The sequence below is a fragment of the Rhinichthys klamathensis genome, unplaced genomic scaffold (genome assembly GCF_029890125.1).
Source record: "Rhinichthys klamathensis goyatoka isolate OS25496 unplaced genomic scaffold, OSU_Roscu_1.1 h1tg000198l_1, whole genome shotgun sequence".
Classification (NCBI taxonomy): Eukaryota; Metazoa; Chordata; class Actinopteri; order Cypriniformes; family Leuciscidae; genus Rhinichthys; species Rhinichthys klamathensis.
Genome location: NW_026606724.1, coordinates 323513 through 340810, shown reverse-complemented (window position 1 = coordinate 340810; position 17298 = coordinate 323513). Strand labels below are relative to the sequence as shown.

At 39.1% G+C, this 17298-nt stretch overlaps 1 protein-coding gene across 3 annotated transcripts in view; it reads right to left on the bottom strand.

The window, feature by feature from the left end:
* The window catches only part of wdr26a (WD repeat domain 26a), a 46952-nt gene that overhangs the window by 4487 nt on the left and 25167 nt on the right, over window positions 1-17298 (bottom strand). For 2 of the 3 annotated variants that reach the window (XM_056263114.1, XM_056263116.1), the window contains 8 exons: window positions 16175-16331; window positions 6946-7084; window positions 6724-6864; window positions 6522-6641; window positions 5474-5619; window positions 4813-4891; window positions 666-795; window positions 396-590 (listed from right to left, as the gene is read on the bottom strand). In XM_056263114.1, the coding sequence (XP_056119089.1) occupies window positions 396-590; window positions 666-795; window positions 4813-4891; window positions 5474-5619; window positions 6522-6641; window positions 6724-6864; window positions 6946-7084; window positions 16175-16331 (1107 nt within the window). Of the gene's footprint in view, window positions 1-352; window positions 591-665; window positions 796-4812; window positions 4892-5473; window positions 5620-6521; window positions 6642-6723; window positions 6865-6945; window positions 7085-16174; window positions 16332-17298 lie in introns of all 3 variants that reach the window. The other variant, XM_056263115.1, reaches the window with a different exon arrangement.

Sequence of the window (17298 nt, the reverse complement as noted above, 5' to 3'; positions counted from 1 at the left end):
CAGGGATTTAGAAAAAAGTCTTTGTTAAAGCGTCACACAGCAACTGGGTAGTTGACATGTTAAAATGTTAAAAACATTGAATGAACATGCAACATTTATTTGAATGTATAAGCGAAAGTGCATATTTAACATCATATAATTGATCACTATTTTTTTCAGTTCAGGTTTTCAGACACATTTTTTCCCCCTCCTATTTTAAATGTTTAAAGTAGTACAAATATTCCATATAATCTCTCATTTCACATGAGCTCATAAAATATGCATGCAATACAATAAAAAAATAGCTAAATATGTTTAGATTTAGTTTAGCAAGTCAAATTTCTAAAGTTTTCTATGTCAACTACCCACTTACATCAAACTAGGAGCATATTCCAGTCAGACGAGGAGGTTCATACCAGTTAGGCCCTCGGGCTCCTGGGAGTCCAGAAAGGGGGCGGGACCCCAGACCCGTATGGTGCCGTCATCCGAGGCGCTGGCCATCAGGCCCGGCAGAACTGGGTTCCAGCTCACGCAGTTCACGGTGCGCGTGTGGCCCGTCAGCTCGGCGATGGGCAGCTCGCTGCGCTTGTGCCAGATGTAAACTTTGTGGTCTAGAGACACAAGACCCCGTCAGCTCTCAGCAGGAACTCACTCAGTCTGTTATTCTGAGATCGACGCACTCTTACCTTCACTGCCACTCGCAATAAAGTCTTCGTTGTAGCCGCCAAAACAGGAGTGGATGGTGTAGAAGCCCTGAGTCACACCTTGGTACTTCCTGACTAATACCCGGTCCTGCAGGTCCCACAGATGAACTCCCTAAACACGGCGAGAGAGAGGAACTGCTCAGTGGAACGTATACTGATACATTATTTGTATTTACATGAGTAATAAGTTAAAGATTCCTCGTAGGGTTTAGTAATATTTACATTAAGGTCCGCTTTAGTTAGCAACACCCAACTTCCTACAATCCAATCAATTCGCCACAGACAAAATCAAGTCCCGCCCCATATTTGTTCTCATTCCTGACGCGTTTCACTCGGATATACGTCACAATAGCGATGAAAAGACTATCGCAACTTCCGCTTTAAAGCTGCAGTCCGCCGTTTTTTCCTCTTTGTCGCCATCTCTGTTCGAAATCTGCAATTGCAGTCATTCGCGGAATTATCAACTTTACGTGGGTTGTGCCTCGACACGGCACAGCGCGGATGAACACAGTGTTTGAGGAGAGTGTGCGGCTGTCAGTCGCCGCCGGTGTGGATACTGGCATTCAGAATCACAGATTATTCTTTTTGGAAATATGACCAACATAATAATTTTCACTGGAAAATGTAATCTGAACAAGTAACATCCACTTTTGTTCAGACCAACTAAGGGGGAAAAAGCATTGCTGTAAATCGCGCTGATTAAATCTAACGATCGCTTATCATATCACGTCAAACCGTGCAAATTATACTTTGTTCTCAAATTGTTAATGTTAACAACGTCAGCATTGCGTGACTACATGTAATGTCCTTCCAATATTACCCTTGTTTTCGCATGGGCCGGTTGCAGTCTCTTCTTTTCTGAAGCCGCTCCGAAGTCCGAACGAAGTCTTTTGCGTTTTACAGCGGGTGAATCTCTAGTTGTCGCTGGTGATTGTCGTTTGAACCTTTCTGGATCCGCCATCAAATTAATAAGTTTAATTATTCACCTGTTTCCGGGGGGGGCGCTACTGTAAAAAATAAAGTGGGTGCAACATCCGGTCAGGCGGCGGAAGTAGCATACCAATGGTATTTTGTGTGCTATTTAGCGAAGAGGCTAGGTGTTTTTCGGATAATGTTTTACTATTTAAACTAAGTCGCAAACCTTTATGAGAGATGTCGTTACGGAGCTCAGGGACAACATGTGCTGTTCGCGGTTGTACATAGGCCTATAACCGGACTAAACTAAATCAGTGGCAAATTTTATTATCCAACAATCTTAGACTAAAGATTTTAAGTGAAGGCTACTGTGAAGCAATATATTCAGAGCATGAATGACACACAGTAAACATTTCATAGTATATATAATATAATATAGACTATATATATTTCTCAGGTCTGTGAGGCAAGTAGACTATGCTGAGTTTCGGTTCATTTATGAGACGAGCTGCAGTTCAGGCGCCGGCGCCTCCGTGTCTTGATTATTGTCTGCTATATTTACTTATTATTTATTAAATCCAGGGAATTTGTTGATGAAACATTGATTAAAATTAAGATACAATTAATACAAAACGAAATTAACTTTAAATAAAGGCTTGCTTTCTGTTTGAGGTCTCTGTGAACGTTTTAAAGCAGTCTTTTAGTGCCGCTTTCAGAGAACTGTCACGTCCATAAAATTGTTTTTCCTTATAAATGCGAACATGAAAAATAAAATAAAATGAATATTTTATGTTCTGTGGAGAGCCAAACCTTCTTCATCCGGTGGGTACTTTAGGTTTGCGCAGTGTAATTCACACATTTCACAGAATTATTGAAAAATATTTTGCCACCTAAAAGTTAAAGATTTTTTTGTGTCACGTCCCTTTCCCTCATATTAAATATAAAATGCATGTGTTATATTTTTCTAATGTCTGGACTCCTTTAATAAAGGAGTATGAGATATATAAACAGAAGTTTCAATAGCCTATATTAAATGCATTTTCTGAGAATTTATATTTCAGGTTTTGACTGCAAATGTCACGTCCATAACGCTGGAATTGCCCAATTTTAAATAATTTATCTTCAACTAGTTTTGTGGTGTAGGTCTATGTATTTTATAATGTTAACTTCAAATAATACTAATAGTAAAGATATGGTAGCTATATTGGATCTGGACGGGAAGGATATCTCTGGGAGTTGGAAGGGGTGTGTCGTGATTCTGCCTTCCCTCACCGCGACAGGTTCGTGGATCTGAGTATCGCGATTTCGGTTTTATATCGCGTATCGTTACAGCCCTATTTAACATGATTCTTTTTTATTATTATTTAGGAACAAACGAGGGTCTCTGTTTAAGAAACGCCGGCTCGTAGCTGCAGGTTCAAGAGCACCGCAGCGCATATCTTCAAGTTTAGCCATAACCGAACGTCCAGTTTAACTGCCACAAGTTGATCTTCTTGTAATAAAGAACTCATCGTGGAAAAACATTTTCATTGCATTTTTAATTGCTAAAAAGTTAAATAAATTAAATAATACATTTTAATATAAATATTAATGATTAATCGAATAAATGAATGAGTGTCACGTCTCGCTTGTTTACTTCGAACCGGAAGACGCACCCACTTTTGACGAAAGGCCTCATGGGACGTAGGAAACTTGTGGATATCAAGTGGGTACTGCAAAACATGAACAAAAAATGTGTAATAGTCTACTGTAAGTCTGCATACGAGACCAAACGTGTGACCTTTACAGACTGTGCTTATGAGTTTGTGACTAATATGTTAACATGAGTAGTGTGTGAAGTGCTTAAAATGACTAATTAAACTTTTTTTTTTACAACATTTGTAAATGTAAAAAAAAAAGTGCATTAAGTAATAAAAGAGTTGAATTTGAATGACATTTGTTAGCATTTTATTTACATAATGATTAAAATATAATTTAAACATTAACAAGCATATTATCTCATAGCTATTTAAATATATATATATTAAATAATGATCTGGTAAGCGTAATAGGTTTCTTAATTTATTAAGGAAGCTTTTCATCATTGTAAACCATCTGTCAACATCATTTTTATAAAGTGCATGATCATATGGATTGAAAGTTTAATGACACTTGTACGCATTTCAATTTACATTAAATAATGATCTGTTAATCAATATGTATGTTTAATAAGCCAGTTCATTAGTAAACATTAACAAGCACAACCCCCCCCCCCCCCCCCAATGTTATTTTACTATTAAAATAATGCATAAAGTAAAAAATAAAATAAAAAAGAGGATTAAATAATCATCATAATAATAATTTATTATGTTATAATACAATATATGTTATAATAAAAGTATTAAGAGAATTGTTTTTTTATTATTATTAATAAAAAACGATAATAATAAATACTATTATTGTCATTTTATTTGACAGTAAATTATTCTATTTGAAGAACAGTAAAATTACAATACTAACATTTATGGTTGCCTTGATTTCTTTGTTTTTAAACATTAAACCATTGAGCTTGTATTTTGGCAGAAGCCTGCAGGAGACCCGCTCTTTGTTGACACAGATTTATAAATGATTCTCATGATGCATTTGGAAAGATGGTTGATGCATGTTGCGCTCCCAAATGCAAATTGTAAGCGACTCAAACACACAGAGTAGCATTACTGCAAATCAAAACTGAAAGTGCTTTACTCTGAAACATGCAGCGTGTCAGACTATACATTTATATAATTACATAATACCAACACACACCATTTTGAAATTCATACGGGTCATTATTTTCAGGTCAGAAAATACAGAGAAATAAATAAATAAATCACATCCCTAATTATAGTTTATTTTCAGATTAATCTTGCATTATTAAGACATATAGGAGTTATTAAACAGAAATATTACGAGATAACATTTTGCCGCTGAAGATGCCGCCATTTTGAGTGTTTCTAAGTACAAGTCCGAGTTTACAAGTCGTAATTACGAGCTCTACAAGGACCTCTTCGGAAGTCGAAATCGGTAATTCGGTAGTTCTGTCATGGTGCGAATGCACTTTCTAGAGCTTTATGGAATCCCACCAAGATCAGATCAGATCGTTCATAGCAAAACGACAAGTCTGGCATCAGTACAAAAACAGCTTGACATTATGAAACGCTTGAGATGAAATCTGCAGCCTGCTTCGCCTACTCACCTGAGTTGCGACATTTAACAGAGCTAATCTTCCATTCTTTGACACGGTGAAGGACATTACAGGGTGGTCTTCTTGAACTCTATAAGAGACAAGCAAACGCACACCAGCACATCCACATAACTCAAACAAACACTGGCAGAAAAACCATAACAGGATCTTAAGTCACAAGTAGGGCTGGGCAAAAACAAAGATTTCTCGATTAATCGTTTTTATTTTAAAATGTGGTTGATTCAAAATCGATTCTCAAAGGCGACGAAACGATTTTTTCCATATTTATTTATTTATTTATCCATCACCCAAAAGCCAGTATTAGTTTTCCTCCACTGTTCACAGGCTAATGCTGTGAGATTTTATGTTTGTTTTATCGTAAACATAAAATAACCTGATCGTGTTTGATCAAGGCATGCAACTGGTCTGACTTGTCCAATTTTCAGCATCAATTTTTCATTTGAAATATAGAGTTGGGTTCTGTGTTAATGTACCCACGTGGTGTACCTAAAATAAAAAGCTTTATTTCTTTTTATTAATTAACCACTTGTAAACTTATGTTCACTGAGTCGAATCGAGAATAAAAAATCGAATTTAGTCAAAAAATGAATCGAAATCGAATCGAATCTGAATGGATACCCAGCCCTCGTCACAGCAAGTGCAGTCGACATACATGTTCCTGTCAGTCAGATCTTCGAAGTTGTATCCACGGATGCGCTGGTGTGTATCAGAGGCCAGCACTGTTCGACCGTCATTCAAACACCACAGACACTGCACACGAACACCCTCCCAGGAGTCCAGCAAGTTCCCGTCCAGATCCTGTCAAGAACAAGTATCTCATTAACCAACATCACTAATGAACGTGTGTGCTAAATAGTCACTAGAAACAATAATCCTGATTTCTGGCAACAGCAACTATTAAAAATGTTTCTTACTGGGTGAATCTCCACATGTCAAGAGCATGTCTGGGTCATATTTCATAAAAATAAAATAAAAAAACACACTACCGTTAAAAAGTTTGGGGTCAGTAAGATAATAATAGTAAATTAATACTTTAATTCAGCAATAAGGCATTATATTGATCAAAGACAAGTTCCAAAAAAATCTATTTCAAATAAATGCTGAAGAATCCTGATCCAACATTGTTTTCAACATTGATAATAATTAGAAATCATCATATCAGAGTGATTTATGAAGAATCATGTGACACTGAAGACTGGAGTAATGATGCTGAAAATACACAGGAATAAATTACATTTTAAAAAATGATACTATTTCACAACATTACAGTTTTTCCTGTCATTTTGATTAAAAAAGGATAAATAATTGTAAAAAAAAAAGTTTTAAACAGTAGTGTATATTTTATACACTTTTTTAAAGTTATTATTTATCAAATAAATTGACATTTTCAAGACAAAAAAGCACATACACAGCCAATATTCTAATTACTTTATTGCAAAAAAAGAAAAGAAAAAAAAGCCAAGTATGCATCATGGATGTTTTGGTTTTACAGAAATTAAATGTAAGCTAATTTTAATAATGAAAAATCATTGCATTTGTTTGTGAAATATTAAGAAGACTCCCCCCCCCCCCCCCCCCCTTGGAACTGGAATTAAAAAAGTAAATAGTAACTACCATATTTCAATACCCTACTGTCACGCCTATATTCCTCTCATCACTCAGTATAATTGAGTACAGTTATAGCTGAGAGCAACACTTACACACTGGTAGAACTGGCCTCTCTGACCTCCGGTAACAAAGCGCTTGCCGTCTGGATTCCAGGCCACGCTGGTCAGGCTGTCCTCATGGGACTGGCTCATTTTGGTTCTCAGTTCCCCTGTCTGGGTGAACACAGTGAGGATTTAAAGGCGAGACGAGCTGCTGGAGAGAATCTGAGAGCTGACTGCGGGTCGAGACCCTCACCTGTACGTTCCAGAGCCAGAGCTCAGAGCAGTCGTCCGGCCCACAGGCTATCAGATACGTGTCATCCGGGCTCCAGGCCAGATAGGAAACCCCATAGGCATGACCCTCCAACGTCTTCAGCTGCTTGAGCAGGTGCGTGTCCTGTCAAAACACCTCAAACCATCACACTCTTGGATCAGGAGCGTTATTTTAATGGTGAAGGGGAGGGGGAAGGTCACTCACGGGGTCAACCTGCCATATAATGACTGTTGTGTCTTTGGATCCCGAGGCCAGTTTGGTGCCGTCGTTGGAGAACTTGCAGAACCAGACTTCATTGCAGTGCTCGGTCAGGATCTGCTGGGTGTAGCAGGGGAACTGTTTCCTGGAGATAACAGTCAATGTGTTTTAGAGATGGCTGTCTGGAGAGACTAACTTTGAACTTTTGCATTCATTAAAGAGCCTACATTAGGCTATACTGACAAACCCTAGATTTTTTGTTTTTTCACTTACACTTTATTTTAATAGTTCACTTCAGACATTAAAGGTGCTCTAAGCGATGTCACGCGTTTTTTAGGCCAAAACTTTTTTTTGTCACATACAGCAAACATCTCACTATCCGCTGGCTGCCTGTCCCCTGAACACACTGTAAAGAAACGTGGTCTCTGTAGACACCACAGGCTCCACAAATGGCAACAAAAACAAACTGGGCTAACCCGCACCACGAAACATAACAAACAGTGTTCCAGCCAATCCCTGGCAAGAAGTATTTGAGGGTGGGTCTGGGGTGTTAGTGCGCGTGCACAAGAAGGGGGTGTGTGAAGGAGAGAGAAGCATCAAGAGGGAAGTTTGAATAATGGCCGACAAACGACCAAAGGGACGACGTTCCGATGATCAACTTACAAAGAAGAGGGAAAAGGATAAAGTACGCGCAAAGTACCGAATTTACATCGGTAAAGCATTCGAAAGATGGCGAGAACTCCGCCGGCAGAAGGGCTTCCAGTCCGACATTCAGGTTGCTCTGTTTTTGCTGGACAGGTGGGTAACGTTAAATTCTTTTTTTTTGTTCTAAATTGACGCTTACGTTCGCCAAACCCATGCTGTCAGCGTTAACTTTGGTGAATACAACATATGTTTGTAGCAGGTAGCGATCCATATGTATTGTAAATGATCAATCAAATTAATAGTAGGGCGACAATTTATGTGAATGATTGTAACGGAAGGGAGGGGGAGGAGACGAGATGCGGAGGAGGGAGGGTCTAGCTAGCCTCCGCTTTGTTTGACAATAGTTCGAACGTCAACAAGAAGTGGCGTCACCCAGGATCGCTTAGAGAACCTTTAAGTATGACTATAAGTAACTTTGCAACTATAAGTACTAATACTCTAATGACTGCTAGTTGACATGTAGTTGCAAAGTTACTTATAGTTAGTAGTGTAAGGGCCGTACACACCGGGACGAATATCGGCGCGCGTTATTCGCCAGCGTTTTTCAACGCGTTTTTTGTGTTCACACCCAAGCGATTTTCGCTGATGATGAGCCGAGTGAAAGATGGCGCTTAATGTAAAACAGAAATAGTCCTATTTTGTAGTCGCTGTCGCGTTTGTCATATAGTTCTTTATGTTCCGACACCGACACCAGCAGCTCTACATTCATCTTGCCTTGCATCTTCCTCGTCTTATTTCTTCCCGGCAGTGTAGACCATAGATATCCATAATAAAGGCCATTTTTGGCCAGCAGCGCGGACGAGACATCTAGCCTTTATTATGGATATCTATGGTGTGGACGCTGGCGCATCTTCTTCGCCGTTACGTATGCGTGCTCAGCAAGACCGTTTTGTGTTTGAGCGCCCCCAAGTTGTGTTTTACTGTAACTTCAGAAGCTCCAGACACGTGAGCAAAAGCGCCAATCTCATTGGTCGGATAGTTTTTGATGCGGCGCGTCAAACCAAAAAAACGAACCCGAGGCGTTTTTTTTTAAAATCACGCTTTTACGCGTGGCGTGTTACGCGTCGGTGTGCACACTCACATTGGCGCCCTTTGTTTAGTCACAAGGCGTTAAACGTCGGCAGGCCTTAAGAAGACTGGAGAAACTGGAAGAGAGGGCTACTCTCTGAGAAAACAAAGGAAATTAACATTTGCTATATTACCATCCCCATTCGAGACACGATCACACTTGAGTTGATCACCTCCCAATTTACACATTGTTCCCTTCACCTACCCTACCTGAATTCACCCAAAAAATCTATATGGTTTAATATGAACAATTATCATACAGTATTATACATGTTTGGTATCATTTGAAATGTCTCAGTGCGACTGGTACAAAGGTCCCATTCCCACAGAAATAAACCAGACAGGCAATAAGGTGTGGAGAGATTAGAGATATCTTGTTAACTGCTGTGGGTGGGACGGGGATTAATGCAAATCCCCACTGTGAACTCAGGTTTACATTTGCTCTGAGTATTTAGGGAGATGCTGAAGAGGCTGTAACTCAGATGAGCCTGTGATGTGGAGAGTGGCCAAGACTCTCAGCATCATGTATTTTATAATGTCAGGTTCGCATCTTTTCTCTTTATTCCAGAGCATTTGATGTTTTGTATTTATTATCTTTGAACTGATTATTGGCCTGATGCATTTACCTGACATAATAAGTTGTTACATTTGATTTTATTGTAACTTGCTCTGAAATTGTTTTCCCAAGTAGATTAAACGGATTCGTATGTTACCTCAAATCTGCGTTAGATTAGTGACGACTAATATTTGGAGCTAATTCAAGTGTACTTGGTTTTGCAAAGACAAGAAGGGAATTTCAGTTTAGGGCAGCAAAAGGTGTTTGACCAACCTGAATTTGGGTGTCTTACTTCCGTTTTAATTTAATGTTACTTTAGTTAAGTGTACGTGAGAATTCACGGCATGGCCAATCTAAAAATAATATAAGAGAAGTAAAGTTGGTCGACTTATATCTGTAGAAGTGGCCATACCTCTACTGAAGTAAACGACAACGTTACTTTAAAATTCAAGTGTATGCAAAAACAACGGGAGCTATACAAAAGTATCTTTGATTTTGTAAGCGTGAATGCGACCATCTCAGGTATATAACCAATGACCTCTGTTTAGTGACCGAAGCTGACGAGCTTGTGATCGTGAGACCCGCGTAAAACAGAAGGCGTGAGGACCTCAAAGCGACAGTTTCCTAATCTGAGCGGGTAAAATATAATTAAAGAGTTAAAAAGAATAATCAAACATTCGCTCACTTTTAATGATGCTCAGATATCATTAAAACCTTTTTCATTTATGGAGTCAGATGAAATAACGAGGTAATACATATGAGAAAATGCATTTCATTTAATCTTGTTGTGTTGCGTAAAAGGAAAGACAGTACGGCGCAAAAACCTTCACCCGTATTATTGGAGACCGCAATTGGACCGATAAACGGGTTTACAGTAGAATGTCTAAAGTGGACCATTTTTGGATATACTGGATTTTATCTGGAATAAGAAGGTCTCCAGATTGTATAAAGTATATTTATATATACAGTGGTGTGAATAAGTTATTACCCCCATGCTAAAGTTGCCTAAAAAGAGGAATAAAAAATCATCTTTTGGAAATTGATCTTAATGCCTTAATTAGAAAAATGAGGAAAAATCCAACCTTTAAGGACACCAATTTTCTTTGTGTATGAATAATGTATCATAAATAAATAAATGTTCTTCCTTAAAATACAGGGTGCATAAGTCAGGCCCCCCCATGTTAAATTCCCATAGAGTCAGGCAGATTTTTATTTTTAAAGGCCAGTTATTTCATGGATCCATGATAATATGCATCCTGATAAAGTTCCCTCGGCCTTTGGGATTAAAATAGACCCACATCATCACATTCCCTTCACCATACCTAGAGATTGGCATGGGGTACTTTCCATAAGATCATCTTTCAATGCAAATCAAACCAGCTATTAGGCTAACTGAAATAACACCATGCCAATCTCTAGGTATGGTGAAGGGAATGTGATGATGTGGGATATTTTAATTCCAAAGGCCAAGGGAACTTTATCAGGATGCATATTATCCTGGATCCATGAAATAACTGGCCTTTAAAAATAAAAATCTGCCTGACTCTATGGGAATTTAACATAGGGGGGGCCTGACTTATGCACCCTGTATTTTAAGGAAGAACATTTATTTATTTATGATACATTATTCATACACAAAGAAAATTGGTGTCCTTAAAGGTTGGATTTTTCATCATTTTTCTAATTAAGGCATTAAGATCAATTTCCAAAAGATGATTTTTTATTCCTCTTTTTAGGCAACTTTAGCATGGGGGTAATAACTTATTCACACCACTGTAGTGTAAAGTATATTTACAGAGACCCAAGCCTCTGGGGGATTGAGATCTAAGGTTTAATGAGTTTTAGGGTGCGTTCACAGTTTGGTGCGATCGCTCTGTTAATGTGGTTCATTCAAGTGTGAACGCTGTCATCTAAACCCTGGTGCGCATCAAACAAGCGGACCGAGACGCTGAAAAAGATGAAGTCTCGATCCACTTCCAAACGAGCTCTGGTGCGGTTCGAAAGAAATATGAACACAACACGGACCAAACATGTAAACGAACCAAAAACAGGACATGACTCTATAAGCAGATCTTGGTTTGTGTGACGGAGGGATTCCTGCCGCTGTTTTGACTCCTTTACACATCTTAAAAGCTCTTCACGAGTTCTCAGCTGGTCAAAATACCATCATATGATGGCTAAGCACATACAGCGAGCGCATTATCCGGACCAAGCGAACCGAACTACAAGTGTGAACACACCCTTAAAATATTGTCTTTAATATGGCACACTGCCGATAAATTCAGTTGTCAGTTCACTTTTTAGTGCTTAATCCTGTTCTGTACACACAGTTCAGTAATAACAGCTGCAGTTTATAACCAAATTAACTTTACAAAGTGCCAACCGCATTTACAAACATTTTACGCAGTGTGTACAGAACTAATCTAAACAACTAGATGTTAATGACGCATTTAAACACGCATCAGAGATGTGTCTCTCTTCTGTGCGTGTGCGGTGCAAGAGAACCATAGGGGAACAGGTACGAGACTTGACTCATTCAGGTTGCCAGATCTTGCTAAATAAACAACGAACAAGAACATAATAAACCAAATAAATCCGAATGCTTTATAATGGGGGTGTAACGGTACATGCATTCATCCCGAACGTCGCGGTTCGGTGCATACAGTCAGACAACGAATACAGTGAGTCACAGGTGATCCATGGAAGGGGCGAGTGCAGCAATGCAACGCTGTCTGCTAACCACCACAACAGAAAAAAAAAACAAATCAGAAGAAGAGACGATCTATGCAACCCAAAGTTCATGTGGCACGCAAGAGCCTGCTAGTAGCCTATATCCTGAGTTTAGATTCATTTTTATGACACGCTCAACAAAGTTCACGCAAAGGAAACCGAGATTGTGGCAGAGAAAGTGGCATACTGTTTGTTTTCTTTATTTTACAAAAAAATAAATAATATTTTGAGTGTACACAAATATTTTCTTTTTACTTTACAGTTTCAAATGATGTCTTGCTCTTATCTGTATGACCATAAATTATGCCATAAATGACAAGAGTATTTAAAGACTAAATTATTTGGCATTGTGCCGTTTTGTGTCGTGACTCGTGGAAGTCGCACTCACTAATAGTACTACACACATAAAATATGCGTGTCTAGGAAATGGGAAGCTTCAGGTGCCGCTTCACTCGCTGTCTGGCGTAGATGTAGATGTCTCTTTTCGCTCATCCTTGCATGCTTTTTTGAAAAAGCATAATATTGAACTTTGTGCATCGGCGCAACTCTCAAGCTTTATTTTTCATTATTCTATTTATTTTTGAACTTTTATGACACAAGAGATGCTTTTCAGGTTTGAAGCTGATTGTGACCAAATACATTGTTTTTTAATATCAGCCATGCCTGATGGCTGACCTATGCCAAGACCTACGCAAGAGTGCATTCTGTTCACTGAATCCTCTAAAGGAGGCTGTACTGCACAACTACCTCAGGAGGGATTAACTGGCATTAGGTGGAACAAACTAATTTGCACTACTGTCTGTTCAAAATCAATGCAAAGAAACCTAGCATGAGGGATTTGTTGCTTTTTTCTGTTGTATCGAACCGTGACTCCAAAACCGAGGTACGTACCAAACCGTGACTTCTGTGGACCGTTACACCCCTACTTTATACTGAATCAGTGTTGCCAGACGTACAATCATTATTGTATTTGTATGATACGTATTTGTCCTCTGTAGGATCAATAATGATAAAAATCCCATAATGTACGATAATTTCAGAATTGTGTGACTCTTCAAATGATGGTGGTTGTAATCGTAGGGCTTCTGCACTCATTGATCTAGCTGTGGATCCTACGTCTACCGTCGTGATTGTGAGGAGAACGTGAACGTGGTGTTAAGCATGTCTTCCATCTCATCTCACGTTACGTCTTCTCGGCCAATCACCGTGTAGAATGACTCTCTCTGACGGGCACAAGTTAACGTTCCTGCCGCACCACTAGGTCAGTTGTTTCCAAGCTGAGGTCGATAGTTTAGCAATAAAGTCATTTGCTGGCCGTGTCAAAAAGTTTTTGTCTAGATAAACCACTGCATTCTGTACTTTTGACTTTTTTAGCTTCTGGTATGATACTTAGACATTTCCAATCTGGCAACACTGTACTGAATACAAGACCAAAATATCGTGATCCACACCTTCCCACTTTGATAAAAAACATTTATATTATGTGGACATGGCAACACCTCAAGAGCGCTCTCTGTGAAGCAGCATTACAAACATAAAAACTACGCCAAAATTGCAGAACATAACAAGTCTTTGGTTGCTTTAATATTACTTTAAAAAAATACCAAACACACAAGATGCCAAAACGTTGCTATGGTTAAAACAGTTTCAATCAATCATCGCAGTTTCGGGAGGGAGTTGTGTTCAGTACACACACAGAATGATCATTTAGGGGATCACTCCCAAATTTAAATGTGGTTGTCGATCCTGAAACTTTAGTGTGTATGTGGCCTAGTAGGATTTTGATTCTCTTCCAACATGGCTTATACACTCACCTAAAGGATTATTAGGAACACCTGTTCAATTTCTCATTAATGCAATTATCAACCAATCACATGGCAGTTGCCTCAATGCATTTAGGGGTGTGGTCCTGGTCAAGACTATCTCCTGAACTCCAAACTGAATGTCAGAATGGGAAAGAAAGGTGATTTAAGCAATTTTGAGCGTGGCATGGTTGTTGGTGCCAGACGGGCCGGTCTGAGTATTTCACAATCTGCTCAGTTACTGGGATTTTCACTCACAGCCATTTCTAGGGTTTGCAAAAAATGGTGTGAAAAGGGAAAAACATCCAGTATGCGGCAGTCCTGTGGGCGAAAATGCCTTGTTGATGCTAGAGGTCAGAGGAGAATGGGCCGACTGATTCAAGCTGATAGAAGAGCAACTTTGACTGAAATAACCACTCGTTACAACCGAGGTATGCAGCAAAGCATTTGTGAAGCCACAAGACGCACAACCTTGAGGCAGATGGGCTACAACAGCAGAAGACCCCACCGGGTACCACTCATCTCCACTACAAATAGGAAAAAGAGGCTACAATTTGAAAGAGCTCACCTAAATTGGACAGTTGAAGACTGGAAAAATGTTGCCTGGTCTGATGAGTCTCGATTTCTGTTGAGACATTCAGATGTTAGAGTCAGAATTTGGCGTAAACAGAATGAGAACATGGATCCATCATGCCTTGTTACCACTGTGCAGGCTGGTGGTGGTGGTGTAATGGTGTGGGGGATGTTTTCTTGGCACACTTTAGGCCCCTTAGTGCCAATTGGGCATCGTTTAAATGCCACGGCCTACCTGAGCATTGTTTATGACCATGTCCATCCCTTTATGCCCACCATGTACCCATCCTCTGATGGCTACTTCCAGCAGGATAATGCACTATGTCACAAAGCTCGAATCATTTCAAATTGGTTTCTTGAACATGACAATGAGTTCACTGTACTAAAATGGCCCCCACAGTCACCAGATCTCAACCAAATAGAGCATCTTTGGGATGTGGTGGAACGGGAGCTTCGTGCCCTGGATGTGCATCCGACAAATCTCCATCAACTGCAAGATGCTATCCTATCAATATGGGCCAACATTTCTAAAGAATGCTTTCAGCACCTTGTTGAATCAATGCCACGTAGAATTAAGGCAGTTCTGAAGGCGAAAGGGGGTCAAACACAGTATTAGTATGGTGTTCCTAATAATCCTTTAGGTGAGTGTATAATGGAAGCAAATTATACTAAACCTGCCTCAGTGAATGAGTACACACACAACACTCCCTCATCCTATCTTCTACCTCACAATGTGCTAAGAATGTGCTAGTCAAGACCTCTCTCAAGATCTGGGCTCAATTTAAGCATTTCTTTGGTTGACAGTCATTCATGCTCCTATTGCTGCAGTCACATCAGCAATACTACGTGCTGAATATGGTCAGGGCTGCAGGATATTGGACAAAACTGACATTGCATATTTAGTTTTTCTGTGATATATATAGTATATATTGCGATATGAAAAAAATCCAAAATTTCACATTCTGATTTGGAAAGAATTAGACTAGGGTTACTTTGCATTGAAATAAATAATCAAATCTAAGTATGACTATTTGAAGTCTTTTTGAGTGCAAATCATCCTTTGATTTGGGAAACACTTTGAGGGCATGAAATGAAAATTCACTCTATCTTTCATCTAAATGCATGTTCTAGATCTGTGCATGTTTTATTTATTTATTTTTTGACCATGTAATGTTTAGTCAATTATAACTTGATCTAGTGAAATGACAGACTTCTCTCTGGTGACATATGCAGGACTTATCCAATTATTTCATCTGTTTAAAGGCCCGTTCACACCAAGAACGATATCTATAAAGATAACTATAATGATAAACACATAGGCATCCACACCAATGCACAATAATGCTCTGTTTATTATAAGAGTGAACTGCAGTTTTGTCGTGTCGCTTTAAATCTTCATGTCAGATGGATTCTGATTTTCTGTCAATGTTTTTATCATTCATCAGCAGGAAAACATTGTTTTAAACAGTTATTTCAGTGATTTCAACTACTAGTCAAGTCAAGTCAAGTCAAATATATTTATATAGCGCTTTTCACAATACAGATTGTATCAAAGCTGCTTCACAGTATCAATCAAAACAACTTAACAGTGTACTACTACGTGAATGTTTTAAATGATATTTGAGGTGAACGTCTGGATTTACTGTAATTGGATATACTGTAATTACCGCCAGCCAGTTTTTTTTCTTCTGCGACTAAAAGACTAATCAAATCTTGCTCGACTCGTTGACTAACGCTTAGTCGACTCTCAGGGGTCAGCCGTAGACAATGCATCTGTGAACCCGTAAGTTTGCTCAAGTACCTGCTGCACACGTGGTCTATGAGCAGAGACACACTGTCCAGTCCACTGTCCAGCTTGGTGTTGTGGTAGAGACAGCGATCTCTCTGCAGCTCCACTGCCTGACGCAACAGAGTCTGCAGGCGCCGGGGCGGCAGCATCACGGACGGGGGCAAGTACGCTGAGAGAGAGACAGAGATGGAGCATAGAGGTCGTGGAGGGTTAGACTCAGTTTCATCTGAATTCAGCCAACACAGGACATAAAGTGGACTTGAGACTACGCGGGTCCGTCACGCTCTTTAGGTTACCGCCCCGAATTCAATTCATCTCCTGAATTGGCTGAACTGAAATAGAACTGACCCGAACCCTAGCTGAAAAAAAGAAAAACAATTACATGAAACTGTAAAAAAGAAAACAAAAGAGGGAATGAAGAGAGGAAGAAGTAAACAGAATAAATGAAAAAGTGAATAATAATGTTTACACCGATAATAATAATAGGTTACACTTTATTTTAAGGTGTCCTTGTTACAGTGCAATTATAGATTAGGCTAGTAATAATAGTGATGTACTAACTGTAGGATTAGGGTTTGGTTTAGGGCTAATTGCATGTAATTATGCATAATTTATAGTATTACTACAGTAACTACATTTAACAAGGACACTGTAAAATAAAGTGTTACCCGATTATACTTAATATTAATAACAATTAATAATTCTGGGTCATTCTTTTTTGTCAGAGACTACGGGCCAGATTTACTAAACAGGGCAAATTAGCGCGAGAGCACAATCCCATAAAAGCACAGATGGGAGTGGAAATTTCTGCATGTGATTTACAGACAAATGAAAGATCACAGACACATCATTTCCATAATGACCAACACAATCCACCAAGAGCAGATCAAACTAGCGTCTGGTTTAAGACGTGCTTTTTTAAGGGCGGTAAATAATGGTGCAAATACCAGTAAACTGACGAGCGCAAACCTTAGTAAATCACCTTGCATTATTCATTTAAATTCTCACATCCCATAAATGTTGTGTTTGAAAGGGAAACTCTTACAAATGCTTATGCAATAATATCAGCCGCAAAAATAACCCTGTCCAAGCCTTTTCAGCGTTAATGTTTTTACTGCATGTCTTTAGTAAATCCT